The 18,107-nt window shown below is 47.3% G+C and overlaps 7 protein-coding genes across 7 annotated transcripts; 4 read left to right on the top strand and 3 right to left on the bottom strand.

The window, feature by feature from the left end:
* Positions 1 to 1,491: 1,491 nt before the first annotated feature.
* On the bottom strand, positions 1,492 to 3,383 carry N7529_003621 (uncharacterized protein; the record flags this gene model as incomplete). The annotated part of the gene is made up of 10 exons (XM_057239148.1): positions 1,492 to 1,575; positions 1,624 to 1,739; positions 1,814 to 1,841; positions 1,900 to 2,097; positions 2,144 to 2,358; positions 2,429 to 2,572; positions 2,625 to 2,956; positions 3,011 to 3,083; positions 3,147 to 3,160; positions 3,232 to 3,383. The coding sequence occupies 10 exons, from the start codon at positions 3,381 to 3,383 to the stop codon at positions 1,492 to 1,494; spliced, it is 1,356 nt and encodes a 451-aa protein (XP_057098443.1).
* A 582-nt stretch (positions 3,384 to 3,965) lies between these two features.
* Positions 3,966 to 6,216, top strand: N7529_003620 (fungal specific transcription factor domain-containing protein; the record flags this gene model as incomplete). The annotated part of the gene is made up of 4 exons (XM_057239147.1): positions 3,966 to 4,260; positions 4,313 to 5,180; positions 5,245 to 5,943; positions 6,006 to 6,216. The coding sequence occupies 4 exons, from the start codon at positions 3,966 to 3,968 to the stop codon at positions 6,214 to 6,216; spliced, it is 2,073 nt and encodes a 690-aa protein (XP_057098442.1).
* A 68-nt stretch (positions 6,217 to 6,284) lies between these two features.
* N7529_003619 (NAD(P)-dependent alcohol dehydrogenase) lies at positions 6,285 to 7,532 on the bottom strand (the record flags this gene model as incomplete). Its single annotated transcript, XM_057239146.1, has 3 exons — positions 6,285 to 6,518; positions 6,573 to 7,320; positions 7,396 to 7,532. 3 exons carry the CDS (start codon positions 7,530 to 7,532, stop codon positions 6,285 to 6,287), a joined length of 1,119 nt encoding a protein of 372 aa, XP_057098441.1.
* A 962-nt stretch (positions 7,533 to 8,494) lies between these two features.
* Positions 8,495 to 12,758, top strand: N7529_003618 (uncharacterized protein; the record flags this gene model as incomplete). The annotated part of the gene is made up of 2 exons (XM_057239145.1): positions 8,495 to 11,381; positions 11,434 to 12,758. 2 exons carry the CDS (start codon positions 8,495 to 8,497, stop codon positions 12,756 to 12,758), a joined length of 4,212 nt encoding a protein of 1,403 aa, XP_057098440.1.
* Positions 12,759 to 12,896: 138 nt separating this feature from the next.
* Positions 12,897 to 13,416, bottom strand: N7529_003617 (SCP2 sterol-binding domain-containing protein; the record flags this gene model as incomplete). The annotated part of the gene is made up of 3 exons (XM_057239144.1): positions 12,897 to 13,060; positions 13,136 to 13,345; positions 13,401 to 13,416. The coding sequence occupies 3 exons, from the start codon at positions 13,414 to 13,416 to the stop codon at positions 12,897 to 12,899; spliced, it is 390 nt and encodes a 129-aa protein (XP_057098439.1).
* Positions 13,417 to 14,993: 1,577 nt separating this feature from the next.
* Positions 14,994 to 16,491, top strand: N7529_003616 (putative MFS monocarboxylate transporter (Mct); the record flags this gene model as incomplete). The annotated part of the gene is made up of 4 exons (XM_057239143.1): positions 14,994 to 15,150; positions 15,227 to 15,351; positions 15,403 to 15,968; positions 16,044 to 16,491. 4 exons carry the CDS (start codon positions 14,994 to 14,996, stop codon positions 16,489 to 16,491), a joined length of 1,296 nt encoding a protein of 431 aa, XP_057098438.1.
* A 272-nt stretch (positions 16,492 to 16,763) lies between these two features.
* Positions 16,764 to 17,459, top strand: N7529_003615 (HAD family hydrolase; the record flags this gene model as incomplete). Its single annotated transcript, XM_057239142.1, has 1 exon — positions 16,764 to 17,459. The coding sequence occupies one exon, from the start codon at positions 16,764 to 16,766 to the stop codon at positions 17,457 to 17,459; it is 696 nt and encodes a 231-aa protein (XP_057098437.1).
* Positions 17,460 to 18,107: the final 648 nt, after the last annotated feature.

Below are 18,107 nucleotides of genomic sequence, written 5' to 3'. Positions count from 1 at the left end.
TTCCAAGGTCGTCGCTGTCGGGGTGATATCTGACGTTCGAAATTACATGCCAATATATATATTGATAGGTTGGCCCTGCCCTTGACGGATTAAGTCTAGATCGCTCAACTGCTCGGAAGGACGCTAGCCTCCAATTGCATGCGCTATTTAGTCAGAGGAGTTTTTTTTTCTTTGTTACTACTATGAATATTCGCCTGTGATAACTTGATATATCATTTTCGATTCCTCACTGATCAAGCGCCATAGCCCTAGGATAACCTTGGAAGCTGTCACATTAATCCGCTTCGCTACAGATACTTCTATTCTAAGTATCAATTACGAAGATAACGTAATCACTAATATCCTCTGATAGCTCAGCTGGAAGAGCGCCAGACTGTAATTGAGTTTGTCATCTGGATGTCCCTGGTTCGATCCCGGGTCAGAGGAATTTTTGTCTTTTTGATACACATAACATAGTACGTACACATCCGTGAAGTAGGTAGACCTTAGAAAGGAGTCATTATCTACTCGATATGATGTATCGATACAAAGTAAAGAATTATATGTGGGGGTCAACTAGAGGCGTATAGACAATAGTTATTTCCCGAAAGTTATCCGCTCCAAGCTAAGGAAACCTAAGGTTGTTGCTTTTCAATATGGCCCTAGGCTCTTGAGCGCAATTTGGGAATTTGACATCCATGAACCCTATTACGGCTGAAAGAGCGTAAAGCTGTAATGGTCGTGATTGACTACATATGTTAGGGGCTGCTTTCGTATCTCGTCTCCTTTGTTTCTATTGCCAAAGTACAAAAACCTGAGTATAGGTCTCTAGTTAACATTCCCTAGTATGTATGTATTTAGCTATATACCTAGTATCAAGGAACCTGTATAACTAACCCATACGCAAATTACACTAGCTTATAGACATGTGACTAGGTAACATGAAGAAAAAGCAAAAAATTCCTCTGACCCGGGATCGAACCAGGGACATCCAGATGACAAACTCAATTACAGTCTGGCGCTCTTCCAGCTGAGCTATCAGAGGATATTAGTGATGATACCTGGATTATCTTGATTATTGAGACAAAAAGACACCACTAGGTCATTTTCAATCTTGCAGCTGCACCCCGAATCTAACACCAAAAACCCTTGACGTGTCCATTCATTTTGCATCGACTTATTCTACGAGACCTGATTCTACACTATATTCTATATAACAACTGTATTTTCCACCAAGAAAAACCACTTGTTTCTGCTACTAGCGCTGATTTAGAATACGCCTATCTATGTCTGCTTCAAACCTTTAAAGCTGCGCAATTATTCGTAAACTTTGTTGACGTCAGCACAGCCCTGGAGTGGAACGTTGAATACAAAATGTCAATATGTATTTATGCAAACAAGCTATGGTCTATACAGAAAGCTAAAATAGTCAAACACATCCATGGATCTAAAGGATGAATCTATGTTCTAAAAGGAGGAAGCCCTGCTCCTTCGATGTTCATTATCGTCCAATCACGCATCATTAGCACAAGACCAGCTTTGGCTGCTGGAGTCATTGTGGATCGCGACACCGGACACGTATAAGCCCAATCCGCACTGAATACGATTAGTCATGGTCAATGCGAAAAGACTAGGGCCACTCACAATAGCGAAAGCAATAGCCAAAACTCCGATGTTGGTTATCGTCAGAACAGTCTTCTTCCAATTCTGGAAGTATCGGCCCTTGTTCATGTAGAACCAGAAGATCGCGGGTAAGCCGACTGTGAAATAAAAGTCAGTATTTCTTAAGACTCCTGGAATTTCCAAAGCTTAGATGGGAGAGGGTTGATCTTACAGCTGAACCAACTTCCAAACAGCGCACTCTGTAGGATCTGTATTAGCCAATGTTCTCTGTCGAGTTGTACAGTGCTCAAAACTTACAATCAAACTCAGCAGATCGTTGAAAACGGGAATCGACTCGGCAACAACCCAGGCCACAACCCAGACACCAAGACAGATAGCAACCCAGGACCCAACTGAGAGGAAACTGCGGCTATGCATTTCGTCGGATCCACGGAAAATACGCACGTAAATGTATTTGCACGCAACATGACCCAGGACAACTCCGGAAAGAATGGTCTGTGTTTTGTTAGTAAAGAATACGGAATCAACAAGTCAAACGTACAGTTGGGATAGAAAGACCCCATGCAATCTTGCTCATTAAGGGGCTCAAAGACAGAATGGCGGGCGACTGGACATTGGGTCCGACGTAGTGGTAGATGAGCAAAGCGCTGACCAAGTACAAAACAGTGTCGACAATTTGCAACATAGCGAGAGATTTGTTGAAGGTGCGTGGGTCCTCAGTCTCGGACATGAACCCGAAGTAGGCAACATGGGCAACTAAATGGTGGGTTAGCTCATGATTCAACGACTATCGAAAACATCATTTGATGTTCAATATTCCACATACGGTAAGCGAAAATGATGTTGGTCACTGCCAAAAAGCCCTCGCGGAAGGTGACCTCCGTAGTGACTTCGTTGACGACATGTCCTTTGGTCTCGACTCCCACGGTGATCATGGTCAACACTGTGGCGACAAAGACACTCAAGAATGCTAGATATAAGTCAGTCAAATCGTTCGCGGTATCAGGAGGAATCATACTCACAGACAACGGACATAACATAGACCTTGTCCATGGTACGAGGCAAGGCGCCCAAGAAGCAGATAATCAGTCCAACCACACCGAACACCAAGGTACAAGTGCCGTGGTCTGTCAGAACATTCATCAGAATATTGAACATCAGGATGTTGCTAGCCATAAGGAAGATCAACAGAAGCAGCTGGCCGAGTCCCAACAGCTCGCGGCCGAAGGGACCCATCAAGAGCTCGCCAGCATCTCCCATGCTGTGAATCTCGGGGTGACGGAGCTTGAATTGACCGATTACGTAGCCCGTGTACCATGAGAGAGCTGAAATGAACAGAATCATGATAGCAGCGCTATTTTTGCATGTTAGTCAAGGGAGTTGTAGAAGCTGAAAAGAAGATACATACGGGACCATTCCCAGGGTAGCAACGGCGGATGGCAGAGAGAGAATTCCGACCGAGACGTTCTCCGCAATCATGACTGGTTTCTTCTGTTAGAATTTACAACTTCTAAAAAGCGTGATATGTGCAATTAGAAACTCACGCATTCCACAGTGCCTAGTTGATCATGATTAGCCATGTTCGTATTGGCGGTTAAAAAGATGTCGAAAAAGAACTTAGTTACTTACCACCATTTCATAGTCCGATACTTAACCTCCGCGGTCTCCTCATTACCAAAAGGCTCCAATTTACTGGCGTCCAATGGCTTCTCCATGTCTTTTTCATAGGGTCCATCGATGACCTCTTTGCCGTCAGTGGCATACGACTCCTCGTCTCTCATATTGAGCGAATAGATTCGACTGTCAAAGTCGAGAGTTGAAAACCAACTGAACGAATTGACACAAGGCAATCAATGACACATATGTTTCAAAGACTAAAAGATTAAAAAAATCAACCTACCCCAGTCACAGCCAAGAAAACTCTGAAAGCGCTCCGGGGAACTTAAGTGGAGCCGCAGTTTTCCGATGTTGTCGGCCCGGTATGTGTCGTGTGCCGAATCCGGCGAACGATGCGCATGGTTTCTGCGATAATTATAGAATTTTGTTTTGAGGGGATCAGTATGTTATGAGGGTCTGAAATATGTCAAGGTAGAAATATTGACATCGAACTCGGTAAACGGACGTAATATGTGTTCGGAGAGTCCGGATACTCTAGAAGCATATATCTTTGTGAAGATATGTGCCAATGCAAAGATCTTGGCAAAAATTTATTGCTAAGCATCAGATTAGAATAATACTAATTAACAAGCTTCAAATGATCGTCGAGTTAGTGAAGTTGGCGTTCTCCGCCTGGACTTTCAGCTCTCCGGTATACCGACGGGATCTAGGGATGTCCTCGGGATAGCCCTGCAGCTCTAAAATTGATGACTAACGCGGGACAAAAGCGGGTTCTCCCGCCTTGTGCATCAACATCTGTTGTTTACCAAGGCCAACTATTTGATCATATTCAATTTGCAAAGAATCATCCATGGATAAACCCCGCAAACGCGCTTCATTGGCATGTAACTATTGTCGGAGGCGGTGAGTTTCCTTGCTACTTAATCGTTTCCTATATTGATGCACGACCAGGAAACGGCGCTGCAACGGCGTGTTCCCCTCTTGTGGTCTCTGTGAAGATTCAGGTATTGAATGTGTTTATAATGAAGTCGATTCTTCAAGGTGAGGAGCCCATTTTAACGCGATGACATCGCTGATCTTGACAGGCCTCGAGGAGAGAGTTTCTCCTCTGAGTTCTTCCGACGTCTCGATACAATTGAGAACTTTCTATGGAGCAACCCAAGGCTTCCCCCAACTCCTCAAACGGGTGAAACCAGAAATGGGGGATTTTCATTCCCACCGACGTCCTCAGAACATGAAAGGACGGACTTTTCCCAGCCTTCAGCTATGTTGATTTCTTCTCCGTCAAGGTCCAATCCAGCGGATGTTTCTCAGCTTATTAGTACTAATTCGCCGTCATTCATGCCGCCCGAGCACGATATCCCACCCATGAGCATTCCTATTGGCCACACCACCACAACAGAATATATGTTACATATGAGCAAAGTGAAGACACTCTTCGGAGAATTTCCGCCAGACTTGTTTATACGCGCCGAGTCAAGAAGACATATGCCTCACCAATTATCCTTTGTCCCGGGCACAATTAATGCGAATCAACTACCTGTACTCGATGGAGCCAGCACCTATCCACTGGTGGAGGCATACTTCAAACATGTTCATGCTGAAATGCCAATCCTTGAAAAAGACCAATTCTTGGCTCTGTATGATCACCATGCTAGATCGGGACTAAAGGTTGACTGTGACTCTGCTTTATGTCTTGCAGTGCTTGCATTGGGTTCTGCGGCACTTGAGCAGGTTGATCCGACAAAGTCTAGCTCTCCATACTGGGTGCCTGGAGCGGATTACATCTCGCCTGCATTACAAATATTGATGAACGAATACTTGCTGTCTTTTTGTCCAACAATCACTCTTCCTCAGAGCTTGATATTAATTTCCAAATATTTTGGATTCCTCTTACGACCATTGCAATCGTGGAAGTTGATTCACATGGCCTCTACTAGCATCCAATATCTGAATAGCCGGTGAGTCTCGATCTTGGCTTCTATCTAGATACAAGACTGACCATTCTTCGCCCGGGCCCAATAGAAGTCAAGCTTCACCAGACAACCACGGACTGAAGTCTAGTATAATTCTTTTATCTTGGGCGGCGTTTGATACTGAATGGTCAGTTTGTCAAAATCTATCACGATATATGATAACTATTGACACTTCATGTAGCGACTTGATTGCTGAACATCACTTACCACGAAGCGGTATCGAACATGTGATTGACCTGACCCCTTTCCCGACCTTCGCAGATCACGAATCCCAAGAGACAAATCTCTTCCTTGCAGAACTGTCCGTACGCCGTCTGCTGAATCGCGTACATCACACCATGTATGGAAGCGACTGGACAAGGCGCAGCCTCGGTCTTCAGCCGGCTTCGAGTGATAGTCCCTCATATGACTTCCAGTCACTCTCTAACATTTTAAGTGTGTCTCAAGAGCTTGACCGACAGCTCAATAATTGGTTTGACTTGCTTCCGCGAACGATTAAGCCAGATTTAAATGATCCATCTCGGTCTACTGGCCTTCAGATCAATATGCTTCATCGTTTTCATTCAGCCAAAGATATCATAACGAGACCATTCCTTCTCCGTGCGATTGATTCGTCGCCTGAGAACGAGGTCCCACCTATGGTTCTCAAACAGTGTGAGGCTAGTATAGCGAATTGCCGCGCATATTTGAATGCTTCAACACGCAGACTGATGAGCCCATCGACTTGCGCAGAGATTATCATTCACACGTATGCTATTCTTGTCCACGGAATCTTTTGAGTATTATAAACCAACTAATTATTTATTCCAGGATGTTTTCTTCCATTACTCTCTTGACTTTGAGCTCGGTCTGTCCTACTCTGGCACACTTGGTTCCAGATATTGATACCATGCAAAAGAAAACGATTGCCGCCATCGAACGATTTGCCGTGGTCGAGTCTTCGATAGAGGAAGTTCATGGAATCATTCTTCTATTACACAGCAAGACTCGACTCTTGAGACGGGGTATGAAGCACTCATGATTCTCCAGCATTTTTTCCTTGATTGGTATAGAATCAACAATTTGGAAATGCGGAGGTCTCTGTCGGCCTCACTCCACACCTTGAATGATCACCTTCAAAACGTCTTCTCCACCTTTCCTCACCTTCTGAAACGCCTCTTCAGCCTCTTCAAACTTGAAGCGGTGCGTGACAAGCTTCTGAGGCTTCACACGGCCACTGGCCACCAGGTCAATAGCCGCAGGATAACAGCCGGCCTTGTATCGAATCGATCCTCTGATAGTCAGGTCTCTGATACAAGCGATAGTAATCGGGAAGATGATATTCTGTCAACAATGTCAACTCTGCTCAGCTCACAAGCCCAGTCGAAAAGATCTTACCTCACGTCCCATGCCGGCTTGAACAAACATTCCCCCCTTTTTACACAACTGAACACCAGTTTGGATAGCACTCTGTGCGCCAGTAGCATCAATTACCACATCAGGACCTTCGCCCAATCCAAAGTCCTTCTTAATGGTTCCCGCAACATCCCCATAAAACGCCACCTCCGCATCCGCATCATGTGGCTCCGTACTCGGCCACTGTGGTGGCTCGAAGACACCATCCACAGACTGCATCACATTCTTTGCCATATCCAACCGCTTCCTATTGACATCGATCCCAATCACCGTCTTGGCTCCGTACTGCTTTGCAACACTCTGCACTAGGAGCCCGATCGGCCCGCAACCAAATACCACAACCGTCTGGCCGCCGCGAACCTTGCCAACTCGACAGATCTGCACAGCGCACGCGACTGGCTCGCAGAGCGCGCCTTCTTCCAGGCTCAGATGCGCTGGTAGCGGATAGCAGTAGTCTCCAGCGGTTTTGAAGTACTTTGAGAGCGTGCCGTTGTGCGGAGGGGTCGCTGCAAAGACTGTATCCAGGCATAGATTGTATGACCCACTTCGGCAATATGAGCAGTGGCGGCATGGCACGCCGGGCTCAATGGCTACGTTGTCACCGGCTCTGAGGTGCTTGACTGCTTTGCCCACGGATACAACCGTTCCCGCGGACTCGTGTCCGAGGACTATGGGGGAATTTAGGATGAAGTCGCCAATGCGGCCTCGCTGCCAGTAGTGCACGTCCGAGCTAAATGAGATTTGTTTAGATCAGTGTTGTTTTTGACTATCAAGATGTTGGGTGGTTGAGGTATGCTGTGCGTACCCGCAAATGCCTGTCTGCTTGATTTGAACGATCACATCGTATGGATCCTCGATTTCTGGGACGGGTATGTCTCTGATGGTAACATGTTGAACTGCTTCGAGGACGAAAGAACGGTTGTTTCCTTTGAATCCAGACATGGTTTCTTGTTTCAAGACCTGCTGATTAGAGTCGTTATACTGTGACTTCATGAATTTGGATTTTATACATAAGCTTGAAGGCATCAAAATTGAACCATTATGCCAATATGCGGGGAAGAGCTGCATTTCACCTTCTTTCTTTCATGGATGGACCTTCCAATAAATCTGCTGCGTGGGGGTTAGTAACACAACGTCCAGGCAATCTATGAGCGGCCCCGCGGCGGTTGACTCCCGCCTGGATGATCCGCCGTGGGGCCGCTGTTTACGGGTCCAGTACCAATCACGCCCATAACGCTCTGAATTATTCAAGAGACAAATTCGGTCCAGGGGAACAACATCTAGATGTCAAATATTATGCGATCGCTTCCTTCCACCAAATTGCTCTATATCTTTGACAGTGAACACGTTGAAATATTGAGACCGGCATGGGTGGCACGGACCACCGGATGAACCTTGATCCCGCCTCACCGCATGGCCATGCCACCAAGAGCAGTCCTAGCGAGGAGCTGGCATTGCTCTTAAGTGCTCTTGAGTGCTCTTCGGACCAAGCATGAATCAAATTCCATTGGCCCAGGAACTCTCCAAATCCAAGTGTGACCAGTTCTGGGTATGACCAGGAACCCCTTGCTTCGGCTTGCATTCGACTGACCAATCTAGGACTCACATAATGCGTGGTTATCACCTTGCGCACTGCCCTATCTGTCGTGCATCCCGACAGTTATAGTTTTGCTTATTGTATCAAATCATCTGCTCGGGAAATTTATTCAGCGATGGCGCCCAAAGTGGACGATCCCATTTGTCTCCGAGACCCATGATTCTCAAGAGTTCCCACTAGATCGGCCAAAGCAATCTTTGAAATGGACTGTCTCTCTCCTCATATTCTCAGGTATTGGCCTTGTGGCCGAGACTGTCCAGTTCATTCCTCCGATAATTGATTTGTCGGCTTTTGTCCTTGTTTTATCATGGGTGAGCTATCTTCTGCTTTTAGGTGTACGATTATTGATATTCTTATCCAGGCTGTAGCTGCCATTCTAATCGCTACCAAGAGACCCAGAACATGTTCGATTTCGATGCTTGCGTACTATATCCTGACTTTTGCAATTGAACTCTCATTGGCTACTAATCCTAATCTGCGCCTCAAGTTCAAGATTGTTGCTCATTACCTTGCCGCAGCTTCCTCGGCAGCGGCTTGCGTGACGATCCTGCTCATGCCGTTTCGGGAGCCTTCTTTGTCGTCAATTGATGTCAGTGCTGTCGGCCAACAGCCATCTAGTGACTTCCGCACACCGGAGGATGATCTGAAGCTTTGGCAATTCCTCACAGTGTCCTGGATGGCTCCACTCATTTCTACTGGATGCAAAAGACAACTACATGAATGTGATGTCTGGCTACTTGGGTTTGAGTTTCAGCATCGACGGCTACATGAGAAATTCCGTCAGCTCCGGGGGTCTGTCCTCGGTCGACTATTACGGGCCAACGGAATTGATATTTTCATCATCTCTACTATTTCGATTGTTGATACCTTTTGCAGTGAGCGAAATGAATTTCTCCCCCTTTTTCTAGCACTTACGATATGCGCAGAATTCTCTATCCCAGTGTTGCTGCAACAACTGCTGCAGGCCATGCAGGACCCAACCCGACCAAAGCGTGCAGCTTTAACTTTTGCCTTTCTATCATTCGCACTGAGACTAATCGCTGCCCAGGCTCAAGTCCTTTTGATTTGGTATGGCCGAAGGTCCTATGAAAGGTCGAGGGGTGAGATGATCATGATGGTCTATGAAAAAGCCCTTTCAAGAAAAAACATCCTTGGGATTGTGATCGAGAGTACTCCGGAACCAGCCAGCGAGGGTCTTCATAGCGTTAATAACGAGACTGAAATCCAAGAAGATCAACCACCCTCAACCAAAGCTGTTGAAAGCTTCTGGCGCCGCATCGTCTCCCGAAGACAGAATGTCCCGAAGGAAAATGCCAAAGAAGCAGCATCACTTGGCAAAATTTTCAATCTCCTACGAGGAGATGTTTATGAAGTGGCACAGAGATTCTGGGAGGTCGACTCGTTGATCGACAAGCCACTGGGGCTTGTCATTGCTACCGTTCTTGTTTGGACACTCTTCGGACCATCCTGTTTCCTGGGAATAGTTACTTTCCTGGCTGCACAGGCCGTCAACGCAATGATTACCAGAATTCTTCTTCGGTGGGAACGCGTTAGACGAAAGGCCACCGATGCTAGGCTTCAAATCACTTCACAGTTCATCGAAGCAATCCGCCATTTACGGTGGTATGGATGGCACAACCATTGGCTTGCGCAGGTGATGGAGGCTCGTCAGCATGAGTTAAACATTCGGATTCTGACCAGTCTGTGGAATATCTTAATCATTTTTGTCAATAATTTTGCCGGTAACGCATTCCCAGTGGTTGCATTGTACGCTTATACCTTCCTGGCTGGACATGAGCTCCGGATTGATGTGATTTTCCCTGCATTACAGCTGTTCTGGATGCTAGAAAGCCGCCTGAGAGAAATCCCTGGTCTGATAACTTCGCTTATCAATGCTTACATCGCTCTTGGCCGCATTGAGGATTTCATGTCTGAGCCAGATAAGGATATTATACCTTCTGAGGCGTCGGAGAGTGAACTCTCGATTTGGATGGAGTCTTGCTCATTTGCATGGCCTGGAAAGGTCACGCCTGTCCTTGTTGATATTGACGTCAACATCCCGAAGGGACTGACTGTTGTCACTGGTAAGGTCGGCACAGGAAAGACTGCATTCCTACAAGCTCTCCTGGGTGAGCTCGATCGAGTCGCTGGCTCATTGCAAATTCCGAATGAAATGATGGGATATTGTGCGCAGACACCATGGTTGCAAAGTATGAGTATCCGCGAGAATATTATTTTTTCTGCGCCTTACCACGAAAAGCGATACAAGCAAACATTGGACGCATGTGGCCTACTTCCAGATCTCTCCCAGTTCAAGCATGGTGATTTATCTTCTGTCGGCGAAAACGGGATCGGTCTGTCTGGTGGGCAAAAGGCGCGAGTCGCTTTAGCAAGAGCTGTTTACAGTGCATCCCGAGTTCTGCTCCTAGATGACCCTTTGTCTGCGCTGGATCATAACACTGCTGAATCAGTGGTTCGCAAATGCTTCTCGGGGCCTTTGATGAAGGATAGAACCGTTGTCCTTGCCACGCACCGAACAGCATTGGTGCGCCAACTTGCAGATCAAATCATCGACATCTCAGAAAGACATGCTATTGTCTATGACAAGAGCGTAATCAAACTTGATTGGACTGAATCATCCTCGCACTTCTCCGGCAACGAAGAAGAAGTAGAGGTGGAAACTACCCCTGAAGCAGAGACAGCTGCCATCCCTGATAAATTTGTCGAAGACGAGTATCGCGAAGAGGGCGGGGTCAAGGCTATAGTCTATTGGAACTACATTAAGGCCGGAAAGTATCGGTGGTGGCTTACTCTCGTCGTTGTTTTGACGACCTGGCGGCTGTTGGTCGTTGGGCAGTCATGGTTCCTCAAAGAATGGGGAGAAGCATATGAGCAGACAACGGTGGTTGGAGGAAGTGTGGCGCAATTGAGTGACACCCGGTCGCAGACCATCTGGCCACTATCGACATCCAGCATAGACGCATATTTGATGCCCCCAAACCCGATAGACCAACTGCCATCTCCGCGCGAGGATGTTCGGCCTTGGCTATGGACATTCTTTGCAATTAGATCGCTTCGAGCCACGACAGTCCTTGCCTGGCAGTTATTGATTCTGGTTATTGTTTATTGTGCTGGGCAGTCGCTGTTCCGGCAAGCCCTGGTTAGGGTCAGCCATGCTACCTTCCGATATTTGGGTAAGTTTTTAGAGCAAGGCCGAAACGACAAAGTTAATGATTTTCTCTACAGATACCATTCCCCTAGGGCGTTTGATGAACCGTCTCACGTCCGATATTGGAGTAGTTGATGGGAATATCAATGAGCAATTCCAGATCATCGCATTGCAGGCCATCGTTTGTATATCTTCTGTGCTGGTAATTGCCACCGCTACTCCGGGGTTTCTCTTGTTTTCCCTGGTCCTCGCGGTAGCCTTTGTCATTACATTCCGCCGCTTCCTCCCTACATCGCAAAGTCTACGACGGCTCGAAATGGTGTCCCTTAGTCCCTTGTTGTCTAACTTCGGCGAGTTACTGCACGGTTTGACTACAGTCCGAGCATTCCGTGCGGAATCCCGTTTCCAAAGCCGAGTCATATCGGTGGTTGATAAGTTCCAGGGAATGGACCATTTCTACTGGTCACTCCAGAGCTGGCTCATGTACCGATTCGAGAGCTTGTCTGCGCTCTCTACTTTCTGTCTAACAGCTTTGGCTCTATACAGCAACATCACACCAGGACTCGTAGCCTTTGTGCTAATTGCTGCCAACGAATTAGTCGAGTCGATCCATGCCCTGTGCAAGCAGTACGGTCAACTCCAGATGGACTTCGTCTCAGTAGAACGAGTCGACGAACTTATCCAGATCGAAGAAGAAACACCTGGAACCATCGATCCCCCAGCCGCATGGCCTAGCTACGGTAGTGACATTATCTTCGAGGACGCGACTCTCCGCTACGCACCGCATCTCGACCCTTCGCTCATGAACATATCACTCCGTATCCCCGGTGGTTCAACCACAGCAGTCACCGGCCGCACAGGCAGCGGTAAATCTACACTGGCAATGTCGTTACTAAGCATCATCCGACCAGAGTCCGGTCGCATCCTAATCGACGGTATCAACATCGCCGACGTGAACACGCAGGCTCTCCGCACGCGAGTCACCTTTGTCGCACAGGACCCCGTCCTTTTCCCGGGTAGCATCCGATTGAACCTCGATCCGACAGAGGAATACTCACATGAGCAGTGCACAGAGGTGTTGGACCGTCTGTGCAGTCGGCATGGGTGGCATCTCGGGACGAACATTGAAGCTGGGGGAAGAAATCTTAGCCAGGGTCAACGACAACTCATCGCACTTACCCGAGCTGTTCTTCGGCGTAGCGCTATTGTCATTCTCGACGAGGCGACTGCTTCCGTTGATCACGAGACTTCGCTCGAGATCCAGCAGATCATCAGGGAGGAGTTGGAGCAGTCCACGGTGATTACTATTGCGCATCGCATCGAGGCTGTCAAGGATGCGGATTACTTTGTTGTTCTGGATCAGGGGCGGGTTTCGCGAGAAGGAAATGTACGGGACTTGTAGATGTTCTATTTTCTTAGATATCTCGGACCGGAATAGTACATTCAACGCTTATACGATTCACCTATGCAGAGCCAACAGCAAGTCGAACTTCAGCCCAGATGGGCCTCGATGAAAATTTCTCAAAAGGGTATCTAGTCTTTACAGCTTGGCACCGCCCTGGGCCTTCTTCAGAATGGGCTCCATCTTAGTCGCCTTCATGATGTTGCCCTTGATCTTCAACTTGCCACCCATGAACAAACGCTGGGCGTTCGCCTTTCCGGCAACGAGCTGGGCAAAGTCGGAATCGGAGAGGGTGAGGGTGACTATATTAGAGTAAAATTAGTATATATAGAAAATAATGCAGCGCCCCGCGTGACCAGATCGGAATGTAAACTCACCGTCAGCCTTGGCCCCTTGGGGGGCAGAACCCTGCCCGACCTCGCCCTTGTTCTTGAGATCGAGGTACCAGGCTGCCTCTTCGCCGCTGGCGTTCTTCAGGTTGAAGGCAAAGATGGCCTTGGCCTTATCGAGGGCATCCTTGCGGTCGGCCTCGTTGGCCTGGAGCGTCTGGTTGATGACGTCGAAGGCGGCGGATGAAGGGTGAGAATCTGTTGGTGGTTAGTAAGTGATTATAGTGAGATCTTCTCAGAGTAATAAGTATACCTTTCTTGAGAGACATGATGAATATGTGTGTAAAGTATAGAGGAAGAAACGAGTGGGAAGCGTGAAGTTCATATAAATGATGACATTGGGACATGTGAACTCCCCGTACCGAGGCCCCGTGCATCCACTTCTCCACACCGAGGAAGCTCTTCCCCGATGAATTTGTCTGTGACTCTGTCTTTTCATTTCATTTCCACTGTGCGCTCCCTGAATTCGTCAAAGATCTGCATCTCAACAAATCATCTCTTCTGGTATCTTCCCCAACCCGTGGTCGCCCCCAGAAACCCCCCGACTCCACACTGCGACTGTGTCCGGCCCTGAAGGTCGCACAAACACGGCAATCACCGCGACACTAGTCTATGCTAATCCCTCGGGAAATAACCTCGCGACCCTCCGACTTCACCGACTAAACATGGAACGCTGCAACAATCGCTTCATATGATCAATACTGGATGCGGTCGTAAGTCGAGGACCACTCCACGGGGTGCACGTTTTTCAGTGGGGTGATATATTGCCATTCGCAACGAGATGAGCGCGTAGTCCACTACACTTCGGCGGTAGCGATGGCTGGATTCTCGGCCTCTGCAGGATATTCGCAGATGTCGCAGATTGCTCATCGTCATCAATGCTTGCACAAATAATGGCATGTTGGTGGTTGCTTGGAACAGTGACGTATACTGTGTTTAACTAATAGGTCTGTTATATATCGACTCCTACGCCTCAGGCTGTTGCTGCTGGCTGCGCACCGCCTTGGTATGTATATGAAGGTTTGTTCTGTTCCTTCTGTTCCTATGGCTAGATCAGCATTGGGGGTCGAATATGATATTCCTACACAAAATCAATGCAACATCCAGCTTGCAAAACTTCTGGATCGTCTCATCAACGTATCGCTGCACGGCTTTTTCGCAGTGATATCGGTGTAAATTGTCAAAATCACATCTTCGGGAATGAGGGCCTTCCCATTAGGCAGGCCCCCAATCGTGCCGACCAACGCTTCTTTTGACTCAGCTAACTTATCGGCGTCGATGCCAAGTAGCACAACTTTTGACTCATCAAGGAATCATCGACGAGCAGACTCAAGTCCCGCGTTTCTTGCAGCTCCGATGATTGTAGCAAAAGGTTTAATCCAAGGCCATGATGGGGGCTCGGAGGATCTCGAATGCTAGCAGGATTTATGTAAGTATACGGTGTTGAACTTGACCGCTTCCTGGCCGAACGCTTGGCCAGAGGTAGTAGTAGTATAGTCTCTACCACATGTCACAGATGTGTATCTGGTGGAAACCATGTATCAAACGGTGTTTAATCCTGAGCCAAATCCTATGGCAATCAAGATGATTTCTTCGACTTACTTCATCTGCACTCAATAAAGAACCACTACACCAAATTAGGCTAGTGGATCAATGGGGGCCGCACAGCCTAAATCGGGCGTATACTACCCTAAGGAACGAGGTGGTGGCTTTTTTGTTCCTATTAATTCTTTTTTTTTTTGCACTCTACTTTCAACCTATCTGGAGGTCATCGCTTACTACATTTCTTTCAAACGCCCTTATAACATATATATTCCATCTTTATTCCAAAAAGACACCTAGGCACATGGCAACAATCACCACAGAGTCCAAAAATCAGGTAGCTACCTCCGGTTTAGAAGCACAAGAAGATCAAGTTGCACCGGTAGATGAAGGAACTTGCGCTTGGACTGTTGTTGTCGGAGCTTGGTGCTGTCTATTTTGTGCCTTTGGCTGGGTAAATGGTGAGAACAACCATATCCTATCTTTTTGATGCCGACCGCAGATAAGCTTGGAAGCTAATACTTGACTCTGCATCAGCAATTGGAATTTTCCAAGAATATTACCAGAACAATCAGTTACATTCCTACTCCGCATCGAGCATCTCTTGGATCCTATCTTTGGAGCCATTTGTACTTTTTGCGGCTGGTCTTGTCACTGGAAGAGTACATCACCCCAACTAATCGAGATGCATACACACTAATCGATTTCTTTAGCTATTCGACAATTATGGCCCCAAATGGCTTCTTCTCGTTGGCACTTTCCTGCACGTCTTCGGTCTCATGATGACCTCCATTTCAACGGAGTATTACCAGTTCTTTCTCGCACAGGGTATCTGCAGCCCACTCGGTGCCAGTTTTGTCTTCTCGTCCGCGCTTTCATGTACAGCAACATGGTTCGTGAATCGACGTGCCTTGGCCTTTGGAATCGTTTCTAGTGGCTCGTCACTCGGTGGAGTCGTTTTCCCGACTATGTTGTCGCGACTCTTGCCCAGTATTGGGTTCGGGTGGTCTCTGCGTATCTCCGGATTCATTGTGCTTGCGCTGCTTATCGTCGCCAATCTGACCGTTCGGTCGAGGATTGCGCCTGTGTCGCGGAAGGTCACGCTTAATGACTATATAGGTCCCTTCTCGGAGGTACCGTTTGTTTTGCTTATGCTGGCATCTTGCTGTGGGTTCTTTGCTATGTTTGTCCCGATCAATTATATCATTCTAGAGGCTCAAGATAATGGAGTCAACCGCGACCTAACTGGATATTTGTTGACTATACTTAATGCTGCCAGGTGAGTACGACTACTGGTTATAACTTCGTGGAAGCATTGGTCCAGCTGACCTTTTTCGTGCTTTTCCCCCTGAAGTCTCCCTGGACGAATCCTACCAGGCTATATAGGGGACAAACTTGGCCGCTTCAACGTTATGATCGCCATGTGCTCCCTGTCCGCCATTGTCATTATGGCTCTCTGGCTTCCAGGGACTCTTCTCTCTCCGGGAAGCGCGGCAGTTTACATCATCTTCAGCATGCTGTATGGATTTGCATCGGGTGCCTTTGTCGGGATGGTACCCGCCTTGTTGGGCCAAATCTCGCCCGATGTAACCAAGATCGGTGTTCGTCAAGGCGTCTTGTTTGCTTGTATCAGTATCGCATCGCTCACGGGAAGTCCCATCGCTGGGGCTATTTTAAATCGACAAAATGGGACTTACTGGGGATTGCAAGTATTCGCAGGTGCCATGATGGCCACAAGTGTGTTTTTCTTCATTGCGGCCAGGGCCGTCCTGGCAGGCCTGTCTCTCACAAAAAAGGTTTAAATCAAGAGCAAATGTCAAGAAAGACATCTTCATACTTGAAGTGCATAACGATATTTTTAGCTAATTACATTTGTGTAAAATGGATATCAACAGTTATCTCCAATGTAACATCATATTGGCCCCCGTATATCCAATTCGACGCTAATGCAGGATCCTTGTATCTACCACCACGTCGCCTAGCTATACCTTTATTTATTATTTCAATATCTTTATCCCGTACAATTGTGATAATAAATTTGACCAACACCACCAACCTGTTAGCATACTCCAAAATGACAGACCTCACCATCTTCGACTTCGACGGCACTCTCTTCGACACCCATGAATCAATCTCCCAAACCATCAAACTCACGTTCGATGCCCTCCTCCCCACCCACAACCCACCTCAATCTGAAATCCACCGCCTCATCGCCAGCGGCACCGGCCTAACAGACACATTTACCACTCTACATCCCACCCCAGTCGAATTCACCCCAGCCGTTGAGAACGAATGGATTGAAAAATACCGTGCTCTCTACGCCACCCACGGCCAGCTACTCATTAAAGCCTTTCCGGGAGCGAAGGATCTATTGACAGAACTCAATGCCCTCAAGATCCCCATCGCTATCGTTAGTAATAAGGGCGTAGCGGCCGTTAGAACCGCTCTGGAACGCAGCGGTCTCAGTGGCTATGTTCCTGAAGATTTAATCATCGGCGATAAGACCCCCGGGGCAAAGCGCAAGCCGGACCCTTCGAGCTTTGCGGATGTTCTGGTCCCCACTTTAAGGCAGAATTATGGGGTCGAGGTTGAGGCGGGGAAGGTCTTGGTCATTGGTGATACTGTGGCGGATTTGCAGTTTGCGAGGAATATCCAGAGTAAGGTTTGCTGGTGTCGTTATGGATATGGAGATCGGGAAGCTTGTGAGGCTTTGGAGGCAGATTATGTGGTGGATTCTTTGCGGGATATTGCGGGGATTATCAAGGTCTAAGTCTCCCGTTGCCATATTGTCATATTGTCTGACCTTGATATGTTTGTCTGAGTTCGTAATGGGATAGCTTCAGTTTTCGAGTTGATTTCATAAATCCCGTAATTGCATGAACGAGGGACAATTTTCAACTAGAGCTAGTAGCAATAACGATAGTCTTAAGATTTAAGGTAGCCCTAAAAGTGCTGTTTATCGATAATTTAGTGATCTAAATACGTAGCGCTATCCGGGCTTATAAGTGAGCAGTTCTCTCTTCGCTATCAGGCCCCACTCCACTGCAGTGGAGACACAAATATGAGTGAATGAGCATCTATATGTGGTGTGGTGTTGGCCTCAGTATAAATATAGAAAAAAGGTTGAGCCATTCATCGGTGAGGTTAAATATGTTTGATTATGTAGAGCCAGAATGTTGGTGCCCTGATTGACCAACATATATGATGATCACATTATCTGGACATTATGTCGAAAGAATGGATGCTCTGGGTTAGTAAAGCAAACATTCCACTACCCTAGCAGAAAAGTTGTTTTGTCCTTGTTTTTGTTCTCCCACAGACCTTCCTTCTACATAAAGTCAACTAAACACGACACGGACGCTCTCGCTTCCTCTCATCCTCAATATTAATTACGCCTATTCCAGAGTTGTTGATCCCG

This window comes from Penicillium soppii (assembly GCF_028829465.1).
Source record: "Penicillium soppii strain IBT 18220 chromosome Unknown utg000004l, whole genome shotgun sequence".
Taxonomy (NCBI): domain Eukaryota; kingdom Fungi; phylum Ascomycota; class Eurotiomycetes; order Eurotiales; family Aspergillaceae; genus Penicillium; species Penicillium soppii.
The sequence above is the reverse complement of the archived record's forward strand: the minus strand, read 5'-3'. Positions and strand labels throughout refer to the sequence as shown.